The sequence below is a fragment of the Astatotilapia calliptera genome, chromosome 2 (assembly GCF_964374335.1).
Source record: "Astatotilapia calliptera chromosome 2, fAstCal68.1, whole genome shotgun sequence".
Taxonomy (NCBI): domain Eukaryota; kingdom Metazoa; phylum Chordata; class Actinopteri; order Cichliformes; family Cichlidae; genus Astatotilapia; species Astatotilapia calliptera.
This window is the reverse complement of record NC_137423.1, coordinates 33126649-33138216: the sequence shown is the minus strand read 5'-3', so window position 1 is coordinate 33138216 and position 11568 is coordinate 33126649. Positions and strand designations below refer to the sequence as shown.

Genomic DNA, 11568 nt, shown 5'->3' with positions numbered 1-11568 from the left:
AAACTTTTTCAGTGTCCCACTTCAGAAGCAGAAAAACGAAAACGCCCCACAGTTTAATCATCCAATAACAATTAAAAGCAAAGGACGCAAGAATTCTATCTGAATAATGGTCAGACAAGTGGCAACAAACTATCTATTTATACTTATTTAATCATCTGGTTGTCTGCTCCATGGTTGTCTGGGAATCACTGGATAACATATGTGTGTTTAACTATTGGATAGCACTGGTCTGGGTAACACAATTCTCAGATCTTTTTACAGGTGTGCAGTGTGTGTTAATGATACTGCTCTGCTGCTGGCAGAAAGTCTCTGGAGTGGGCAGTTGTGTCCTTGCAGAAGATCAGCAGCAGCAGCCCGTCAGTGATTGAAGATATGTACATCAGCAGATGCAGGAACAGGGCTACCAGTATCAAAAACGACTCTTTAAACCCATGGACTTTTTACCCCCTCACCTTACAAAGTGCATCATCAGTGCAAAAACAACAACCTGTCACACCCATAAACACTGCTACACACTAACATTTTTTTGTCCATGCACACATACCCACACATTAGGAACTTGTTATGATACGCAATAACAGGTTACACAAAACAGACTCATTTTTGCAATAACACCTATTGTCTGTTTTTATATCTATTAAGACTCATTTGCACTCTAGAAACAAATGCGGTCTAAACAACTGCATACATCAGATAAGAATGCACAAAATTGCATCCTTACCGATGTATAGCCTTACCTTAATTATATGATCATTAATGTGTTGTTTTTTCAAATTTAGAAAATATTTCAAATTGTATTACTTGTTGAGGTTGCTCATATGACTATGATATCAGATAATGATAATATAGTGACCAAATTCTATAAAGAATACAAGTAAAATTCAAAACTATTAGAAATAAGACAGGAAATTAATTCAACAGATAATTTTTAATCTTGCATTTAGCACACAAAGTGGTAAAATAAACATTTGAACTCAAGTTAATTATTTTAATGCTGTTGTTTATTTCTAATAGGATGGATGCATGTTAGAGCTCTGAAACTTTACATTTTACAAATTTTAAATATTCAAACGTACTGGCGCATAGCCAAAAGATGTGAAAATCACTTTTGTTTGCCACCAGATCAAAGTGAAATTGATTGTATTGATTGCACAGTTCTTGGTGATGAATGCCAATGTTTCACGGAAGAGTATCTGAACTGGGGCTATTTCAGGGTTCAGTCTTGTCAGTTTAGGGAGATATCTCAACAACAGATACTCATCAAAGATCTCATGGGCATTCTTCTGGCTATCTGTGACGAATATAAAGGTATCACTGCCTCTGATTTTACGGCTTTTTTTCCAGGTTACCATGGTGATGTAGGTAAAAAGAGAGGCTCTTTCACCTCACATCCTAAATAGATATATGGTACAGACATTTTTCTATGGGTATAACCATTGATAAGAAAAAAACTGAGATCAATTTGGAATATTATTACAAAAATAAACCAGTGCAACCAAGCTATAGCAACAACTGTACTTATAAATTATGGGTTAAACAGATGTTGCTTTTGGCAGCACTTAAAATTTTTTAAACACATTCAAACCCTTCTTCTGCTGCCTCCGCAGCCTTTAACCATAACAGAACTCTTAAGATAAACACAGAGATTCTCAGATTTCTGCTGTGGTGGGCTCATCGTTTTCAGGATGTACTTCCATCTGTTAAAACAATGACATTGCATCAAATTGTGGTTCAGTGTAAGAGGTACAGTGGTAATGAGGAGCTGCTATAGGAACTGGGTGGTGCTGGCGGAAACAAAGCGTCTCACTCACCTTAGTAGAAAAGCACTTTGCCTTGGGAACGAATTTCCACGATGTCACTCTCCACAGTGATTCACGGAGTGAGGCTGCCAACTCATGTGTGTCATGTACCTGACAAACACAAACCTAACATGTTGTCAACGCCTCTGAATACAGTATTCAGGTTCTGCTTCACACCATGAGACAAGCAGTTTTTCCACACCTTCATGCGGTTCAGACAGGCATTTCTGAAGTCCATGCTACTGCTGCTGCTCACGATACTCATGGACGAACCGAGAATCACCTCAGCAGCTGCATGCAGCTTCTCTTGTTGCTTAAGGATACACACAAACATACATAATTACTTTTTTTTCTGGTGTCAATAACTGTTGGAAATGAATGTAAAACAACCATCACAATCTACCCGAGTATAGGGTAATGCTTAATTGCATAACCAATTCAATCCATAGTTAGTGAAAAGAGAGAAAAGCTGTCAATGATCAAAACTGTTGCTGATTCATTTTCTGATAATGGACTGCAATAGTTATCATTACAGGACTAAAAACTCTTAAGTAAAAGAAGTAGGACACTTAGTGTGTTTGTGCATGTGCGTGTATGTCTTTGTCATGCCTTTTTTCTGTGATTTTGTGATTTCAGTGTGTTCCTCAGCTCAGTCTGCACGTCTGCTACGAGGGCCTGCCTGTTGTTGTTCAGAATGTCCTCCAGGTGGAGCTCTATCAACATCTCGGTGGCTGAATGATCAACAATTTGCATGTTTGGATTGGAAAACTGAAAGGCAGGCTGTCTACAGTGTAGGGTTTTGTGACTGTACATGCCGCTGCGGTTCCTCACCCATAAGATCAGTGAGCTGGGAGGTGAAGGGGTCACTATGCTGTAAGAAGAAGAAAAGCAGGAGACTCTGCTGCACTGTGGGAAGACTTGATTCCTGCTCTGGATCATCCCAGCTGTCTTTCTCTACTGTGTACACAGTACCGCCGCTATACACAAGATCTGCAGGGGATGTTGAAACATTTATGCCAAAGTAAAGAAAATAATAAGATGGATACAGTGGGAGTTACTTGAGATAAGAATTTTAAGAAGAAAACAGTGTTCGCATGAAGCCACACATGGGTTACAACCAGCATAACATGTATCTAGCATGCTGGCAATTAAAGACACACCTCTGGGTTGGGCAGGGCATTTATTTATTTATTGCAGCCTTTTATGTCAGCATTAAAAAATAGCGTGTCAAACGTGTTTCTTTTCATCCCAAATCAAACTTCTTAAATAAGATAAATGTTGATGGAAGATGGAAATAGTCAGAGACAGTGTGAAGCAGAATAGATTACGGGGCGTTTTCAGGTTTCATTGTGTAAATGTGAATGGATAGACTACTGCTGATTAATACAGACTGTCGGTTTTGTTTGTAGTTATGATTTATTGTATACACAGGGGGAGACACTTATTGTGAAAGAGCAGTTTCTGATAAAAGGGCCGCCTTTTGACTGTTATCACCACATGAGTGCGTTTAATCACACTGCTCCAGTCTGCCTTGTGTGCAAAACAGCGACTGTTAAGTCTTTTTAAAATGTAGCTTCCAGACTAATGTGTTTCTTTTTGATAGCTCTCTTTAGGGTAAGGTTTTAAATACCTGCTACTACTGCTTAAAATAAAATCTAAATGACTAAATGGTTAATCCATCCATCCATCCTCATCCGCTTTGTCCGGGGCCGGGTCGCGGGGGCAGCAGCCTAAGCAAAGAGGCCCAGACCTCCCTCTCCCCAGCCACCTCCTCCAGCTTATCCGGGGGAATACCAAGGCGTTCCCAGGCCAGCCGAGAGATATAATCTCTCCAGCGTGTCCTGGGTCTGCCCCGGGGCCTCCTCCCGGTGGGACATGCCTGGAACACCTCACCCAGGAGGCGCCCAGGGGGCATCCTTGTCAGATGCCCGAACCACCTCAGCTGGCTCCTTTCGATGTGGAGCAGAAGCTGCTCTACTCTGAGCCCCTCCCGGATGGCCGAACTTCTCACCCTATCTCTAAGGGAGAGGCCAGCCACCCTTCGGAGGAAGCTCATTTCTGCCGCTTGTATCTGCGATCTCGTTCTTTCGGTCACTACCCACAGCTCGTGGCCATAGGTGAGGGTAGGGACGTAGATCGACCGGTAAATTGAGAGCCTCGCTTTTACACTCAGCTCCCTCTTCACCACGACGGACCGGTGCAGCGTCCGCATTACTGCAGCTGCAGCCCCAATCCGTCTGTCGATCTCCGGCTCCCTTCTCCCATCACTCGCGAACAAGACCCCGAGATACTTGAACTCCTCCACTTGGGGCAGGAACTCATCCCCGACCCGGAGTGGGCACTCCACCCTTTTCCGGCTGAGAACCATGGCCTCAGATTTGGAGGTGCTGATCCTCATTCCCGCTGCGAACCGTTCCAGTGCGAGCTGGAGGCCCTCACCCTATGAAGCCAACAGAACCACATCATCTGCAAAAATCAGAGATGAGATTCTGAGGCCACCAAAGCGAAAGCCCTCCGCCACTTGGCTGCGCCTAGAAATCCTGTCCATAAAAATTATGAACAGAACCGGAGACAAAGGGCAGCCCTGGCGGAGCCCCTCATCCACCGGGAACGAGTCCGACTTATTGCCGGCAATGCGAACCAAGCTCTTGCAACGGTTGTATAGGGATCGAATGGCCCGTAGCAATGGGCCAGACACCCCATATTCCCGCAACACCTCCCACAGGACACCCCGAGGGACACGGTCGAATGCCTTCTCCAAGTCCACAAAACACATGTAGACTGGTTGGGCAAACTCCCATGCACCCTCAAGTATCCTGGAGAGGATAAAGAGCTGGTCCAGTGTTCCGCGACCAGGACGAAAACCGCATTGTTCCTCCTGTATCCGAGGTTCGACTAACGGACGAACTCTCCTTTCCAGCACCCTGGCATAGACTTTCCCAGGGAGGCTGAGGAGTGTGATCCCCCTGTAGTTGGAACACACCCTCCGGTCCCCTTTCTTAAAGATGGGGACCACCACCCCGGTCTGCCAGTCCACAGGTACTGCCCCTGATCTCCACGCAACATTGCAGAGGCGTGTCAACCAGGACAGCCCTACAACGTCCAGAGCCTTCAGGAACTCGGGGCGGATCTCATCAACACCAGGGGCTCTGCCACCAAGGAGTTGTTTAACTGCCTCAGTGACCTCGCCCCCGGAAATTGGCGGGTCATTCCCCTCATCCCCAGACTCTGCTTCCTCCTCGGAAGACGTGTCAGTGGGATTAAGGAGGTCCTCGAAGTATTCCTTCCACCGCCTGACAATTTTCTCAGTCGACGTCAGCAGCGCTCCGCCAGCACTATACACAGTGCAGGTAGAGCACCGCTTTCCCCTCCTGAGACGTCTGACGGTTTGCCAGAATCTCTTCGAGGCAGTCCGAAAGTCTTTTTCCATCGCCTCTCCGAACTCCTCCCACACCCGAGTTTTTGCTTCAGCCACTGCCCGAGCCGCATTCCGCTTGGCCTGTCGATACCTGTCGGCTGCCTCCGGAGTCCCACAGGCTAACCAAGCCCGATAGGACTCCTTCTTCAGCCTAGTGGTTCCCTTCACCTCTGGTGTCCACCATTTGGTTCGGGGATTACCACCACGGCAGGCACCAACCACCTTGCGGCCGCAGCTCAATGCAGCAGCTTCGGCAATGGAGACGCTGAACATGGTCCATTCGGACTCAATGTCCCCAGTCTCCCTCGGAATGCTGTTGAAGCTCTGCCGGAGGTCTGCGTTGAAGATCTCGCGGACTGGGGCCTCTGCTAGACGTTCCCAGCACACCCTCACTACGCGTTTAGGTGCACCAGGTCTGTCCAGCGTCTTCCCCCGCCACCTGATCCAACTCACCACCAGGTGGTGATCAGTTGACAGCTCAGCCCCTCTCTTTACCCAAGTGTCCAGAACATATGGTCGCAGGTCTGCTGATACGATTACAAAATCGATCATCGACCTACGGCCTAGAGCGTCCTGGTGCCACGTGCACTTATGGACACTCTTATGTTCGAACAGGGTGTTCGTTATGGCCAAACTGTGATTAGCACAGAAGTCCAGTAACAGAGCACCGCTCGGGTTCAGATCAGGGAGGCCGTTCCTCCCAATCACGCCCCTCCAGGTCTCGCTGTCGTTACCCACGTGAGCATTGAAGTCTCCCAGCAGGACAACAGAGTCTCCAGGTGGAGCACCCTCCAGCACCACCCCCCAGGGACTCTAAGAAGGCTGGGTACTCTGAACTGCCACTCAGCGCATAAGCGCAGATGACAGTCAGGACCCGTTCCCTGACCCTAAGGCGCAGGGAACAAACCCTCTCGTCCACCGGGAAAAACCCCAACGTACCGGCAGCAAGCCGAGGGGATATTAGGATACCCACCCAGCCCGCCGCCTCTCACCAAGGGCAACTCCAGACTGAGACAGAGTCCAGCCCCTCTCCAGGAGACTGGTTCCAGAGCCCAAGCCATGCGTAGAGGTGAGCCCAACTATATCTAGCCGGTACCTCTCAACCTCACGCACTAACTCAGGCTCCTTCCCCACCAGAGAGGTGACATTCCATGTCCCTATTGCCAGTCTTGGCAGCCGGGGGTCAGTCCGCCAGGGCCTCCGCTCCTGGCCGCCACCCGGCACACAATGCACCCGACCCCTATGGCGCCTCCTGCGGGTGGTGGGCCTGCGGGAGGATGGGCCCATGTCTCCTCTTCGGGCTGTGCCTGGCCGGGCCCCATGGACTAAGGCCCGGCCACCAGACGCTCGCCCTCGGGCACCCTCCCCGGGCCTGGCTCCAGGGCGAGGCCCCGGTAACCCTATCCCGGGCAGGGTAAACTGTTCCCTCGGTTTCCTTTTCATAAGGGTCTTATGAATCGCTCTTTGTCTGGTCCCTCACCCAGGGCCAATTTGCCATGGGAGACCCTACCAGGGGGCAAAAGCCCCCAGACAACATAGCCCCTGGGATCCCTGTGACACACAAACCCCTCCACCACGATAAGGTAGCGATTCAAGGAGGAGTAAATGGTTAATAAAGACTTAAATTAGGCTCATTTTACTGGACTGCTGTCTGGACACAAGAAGACAGTTTGGTCTTTTTTAGAGAAGAGCGTCCTGCTTGTTAGGTACTCATTGACAGGAGAAACCATATAATATTTATAAGACTATTACTCTGCGAGTCAAATGATCTTATCTGTTCAAATATGCCATATAGAACTAATTTGCAAAATACATTTTGGGAAACTATAATGCTGCTGTCTGTATGTCCATCAGTTTGGTCCAAATTTAAACCCGAAAAACTTGATGGGTTTAATTGCAGGGGATGTTACTAAAAGCTTTTTGTAACTCTGATGGGACAGACTTTTCCTTGCATGGCACTGGCGGTCTTGTGGATGTGTCTTGTCAACTGCTGATTATTTTGCAACAAAACAGGTCCTGATAGATTTGCAGCAACTCTGGTTGTCCTATCTTTTTATCTGGCACTGCCATCAAGTCAAACATTCAGTCTGCACGTTGCACACAGTTCACATTCCACATGCTTTTTGCACTGTCACTGTGACAATATCAATGAAACAAAAATGAAACACTGCTCATCCCAAAAGCTATTAGCATGAAAAATTATGTAAATCCTTCTGAAAAAACAAACAAACAAACTTTTAAGTATATTACTTTAAGAAAAGCACAGTAATTCATGGGTAAGACAGACAGTTAGGTCAAACCCTTTATCCACAACTGGAGTCGCTGCTATGAGAATATTTTGCAGCGTGACTGAAGCACTAAATCTTGTATTGGAAATAAATGTCAAGTGCAAATTAGTTGCAGATGAACCCCATTCTCATGAGGCAGGTTTTTAGAGTGCAGGGACAACCACTGTGTTGTGACAGAAAGTAAATTCTAGAGTCCATTTTCTTTTAGTGCTTAATGCTTTTGTTTATGTTATATGTTCTGCGTCCATTGTTCTGTTTGGTTTTGCCTTTCCCATTCAAATGTTGGGCTTATGAGATCCATAAAAGTCTTAATTAGCAGCCTCAGGCTTGGGCTCATTCTCTCATAAACCCACGCAGGTGGTTGAAATTAGTTTTCTTCAACAAAGGTAACAAATCCAAGTTCTAATTGTTTCAATGTCTTAATGTCCTGTAAGGACAGGATTAACTGTTCCGGACTTTGGACCTACATCAGGTTCGTTTTACACTCTTTTTATTGGGAAATCAAACCTCTCAGCAAAAAGAATTAAAATACACCCTGAACATCAGAACATGCTGTTCCCATCAGTGATTACCTTTGAAAGAAGAGCAGTAAAGTCTATATAGTCCCAGCTCTTGACAGTCCAGAACAGCAGGAAGTTTTTGAAAGAAGCCAGAGGGCCCAGTGACAGGAATGTTACTGGGGTTGTATACCAACACATGGAAACATGTCAAGGAAGACTAATCCAAATCAGATGCCCAAATACCCCTGAAATGAGTCAGGCCCTAGTCTGAATTTCCTTCTTTTCAATTCCTTTGCCTACCATGACAGGAAATGAGACTGTGTGGTACAGATGTATGATAAAACATGAAAAGGATATTTGTATGTGAGTAAGTTCTGTTGCCACATTGGGATATGGCAGCAGACAGGGGGTCAGGAGTGTAACCACCTGAACACTCAGATCCCCAAAGAGGCCCTGCTCCATGGTTTGTGGTGGGATGCTGAGTGGCACCCTGCCTCCTATAGCAGGGTGTCCTCTCACACACCAGCACCCTTTCTTCACACAGCACGGAGGCCTTTAAATTCAAGGGGAGAAGAGAAAATCAGACGGATCAATAGAAGGCACTTATTCCGGTCAAACCTTTAAAAGCGGCATTACTGACGGTACAGAACAGGTGACGTCCAGGGTCAGTAACAGTTGGTCCGCCAGTGCAACTCTTCTCTTGACCTTGACACTGCAAGAACGCAAGATGACTATGTCAGCAGTTCATAAAACAGAGACGGATATTTCCATTCCTTTTTAATTTACAATCCAGACTCCACTCAAGAGGGTTTAGCACAGTCAGCCCTTTGTCTTGTTTTTATGTTTTTACTCCAAGACAAACCACTCGAGGCAGTTACAATGATCTACAGCAATACTCTTTTGCTTCAACTTTTTTATATTGCAGTTACTTTTTAAACTTACTCAAAAATAATTAGCTAAATTCTGTTTATGAAGTGAGATCCTTAATGAACCAAAAGCAAAGTCATTAATTGTGAGATGCTCTAACAAGAGGGAGGCTTTCAAAAACAGAAGCTATGATATACATCGATGCACTCGTACCTAAATTCCCGCAGCGAGGCCTCCTGGTTGATTTTGAGTTTGAGGTGGATTTGTATCTATGAAAAATAAGAAACATGTAAACTTTTTTTGCTTGAAGCTTAACATGTAACTCGAGATGGGGAAACAGATCTGTTCATACCCCGGCATTAGCCAAAGTGAATGTGCGCAGGAATGCCTCTAGATGGGCTTGCCACTCTGAAGTGCAGTGTCTTGTGTCTTTTACCTGTACATTGCAAGTTATTTTAAAAAAACATGAGACTCACACTACTTGTGTTACGACTGAAAAACAAGAAAGTGCATTTCAGAATTCATCTGAGTTGTTTTTCTACCTGAAAAGATAGAAGCAATCTGAGGGAACCATACAGATCTGTGAAGGCACTCAGCTCCTCAGGGTCAGGCTCATTACATGGCCACACACAGGGACACATGCTCTCTTTCAAATGGACAAGGGCTGATGTAGCAAGAAAAGAGACGATGTAATGCACAGAGGTTCCAGTTATGTGTATATGTCTATATTTGTGTGTACATACCAGGTTGGAGGGCTTCCATTTGAATCCCTGCACACCAGGGGCCAGCCGCTGCAACTGTGCAATTAACTGGATCAATACAACAAAACATTAGCCTTTGTTCCAGGAGCTGCTGGGACAACTAGCTTCCTGTTAGTTATCTTTATGCTGCAGTAAATTTAGATGGAGGCACTAACAGTAATTGTTCAGTAATAAATTATTGGTAACCAATTAATCATCTATTGATAAAATGTTATTCACCATATCCTGAAGAATAAGTTAATTTATGTAGAGACTTAACATTTATGATATAATTTATAGCTTTAATTGATACAATAAAAATCCATTGAAGTTTTATTTTAAGTTACCGTATTTCCCGGACTACAAAGCGCACCTGAATATTAGCCGCACAAGCTAAAATCAGGGGAAATCCTGTTTTGTACATACATTAGCCGCACCTGACTAAAGGCCGCAGGTGTTTCAATGTTGACTTATCATATGTAAGAGAATATGCACAAAGGGAATTGTCAGGAAAGAGATGGCTGTTTGGAGACACACCGCTTTTATTAATATTTTGAAAAACAAGTTATGGGTACATATTTGCACAACTTTTTAGGTAGGTCAGCAGTGATCACTGACTGTTTTAGGAGCTTTTTGAGATCAAATAGAAGAAAATACATAACATTAAACATGTTAACAACACAAAAGCCATATTAAACGCAGACTACTTTAGACCCGGAAGTAGGATTCGTCGCATCATCACTGAACAACCGGATAGGCAATAAGGATCCCAAAGCGTGCCAAGAAAATATCCCCCCACAAAAAATGAACCACCAGCAGCCTGAACTGATGATACAAGACCGGATGGATTCATGCTTTCATGCTGTTTACACTAAATTGTGACCATAACACCCAAGTATTGCAGGATAAACTGTGACTCATCAGACCAGGCATCTTTTCCAATCTTCTACTTCTAATTTTAGTAAGCCTGTGTGATTTGTAGCCTCAATTTCTTGTTCTTAGCTGGCACCCTGTGTGGTCTACTGTGGCTGTAGCCCATCTGCTTCAAGGTTGGGCAAGACAACTGCCACTCACCTCATATTTTCCTTTTTTTGGACCGTTTTCAGTAAACCATAGAGATGACTGTGTGGGAAAATACCAGCAGTTCAGCAGAAATACTCAGACCCGCCCCGCCGGCATCAACAATCATACCAACTCATTCTTTATCCTGAGGCTCATCTTGAACTTCAGCATAGTCATCGTGACCATGTTTACTTACCTAAATAAATTCAACTGCTGCTATTTGATTGCCATCAGACATTTGCATCAATAAGAAGTTGAATTAAGTGTCCCTGATAAAATGACCTGTAGATATCAAAATACTGCATTTTTCTAATACATGGTGTGTAAATATAAAAAAAATAACCCCTTTTATCCAAGGACATTGTCATTTTAATATTTGATCAAACCCTACCTTAATCCTCATTTGTCTCCCTGTTATGCCTCTTTTATTTGGTGCAGTCTCAGCTGCTTTGACTCACCAGTGCAGTTCAGCTTTTGTGTAGAAACTTCGGTGTCAGTCCACAAAAGCAACAAAAGCCCTCCTCCTGTCCTTAAGCCCAGCTTTTGCCTTTGCTTTCCCATTAGCATGATCAAACGCAGCACCTGGAGAGGCCATTTGAAAAAACAAACTCCTAGCTTAGCATGCTAACGCTACTTGCTAGTTAGCGTTAGCTAGTAATTTGCTAATTTGCTAGTAATTTTCATCTTTATTAATCTCTAAACCTTTTTATCCATTTTCTTTTCTACCATGAATCAGGAATAGCTATAACTTAAACAATTACCTGTTGCATTTCTTTCAGCATTTTCAGTTGTTGTCTTTGTGCTAAATCAGCAACCTAACCTAATTTAATATGGGATCAGAACTTTGTTCCCTTAATTAGGCTGTTGACTCATACCATACCAATCCAGGAAAGC

General features: G+C 44.8%; 1 protein-coding gene across 2 annotated transcripts; it reads right to left on the bottom strand.

Annotated features, from left to right (window-relative positions):
- Positions 1-913: 913 nt before the first annotated feature.
- On the bottom strand, positions 914-11568 carry top6bl (TOP6B like initiator of meiotic double strand breaks). 2 transcript variants are annotated; one of them, XM_026180466.2, is made up of 14 exons: positions 11436-11568; positions 11133-11256; positions 9616-9681; positions 9415-9536; positions 9225-9308; positions 9086-9141; positions 8646-8717; positions 8363-8558; positions 8078-8201; positions 2631-2789; positions 2409-2530; positions 2002-2112; positions 1812-1925; positions 914-1697 (listed from the first exon to the last, which is right to left on the bottom strand). In XM_026180466.2, the coding sequence occupies exons 1-14, from the start codon at positions 11454-11456 to the stop codon at positions 1650-1652; spliced, it is 1419 nt and encodes a 472-aa protein (XP_026036251.1). In that variant the 5' UTR covers positions 11457-11568; the 3' UTR covers positions 914-1649. The 2 variants fall into 2 exon arrangements, with proteins under 2 accessions (XP_026036251.1, XP_026036271.1); XM_026180486.2 differs by having other exon boundaries at positions 1812-1910.

Excerpts from the sequence above, each read along its gene's own strand:
- top6bl (XM_026180466.2), bottom strand. The coding sequence starts at position 11,456 with ATGCTGAAAGAAATGCAACAG. Across the intron at positions 8,718-9,085 it reads GCCTCGCTGCGGGAATTTAG|TGTCAAGGTCAAGAGAAGAG; the intron begins GTACGAGTGCAT and ends GCGTTCTTGCAG. Across the intron at positions 8,202-8,362 it reads CAGAACTTACTCACATACAA|GTGTTGGTATACAACCCCAG; the intron begins ATATCCTTTTCA and ends ACATGTTTCCAT.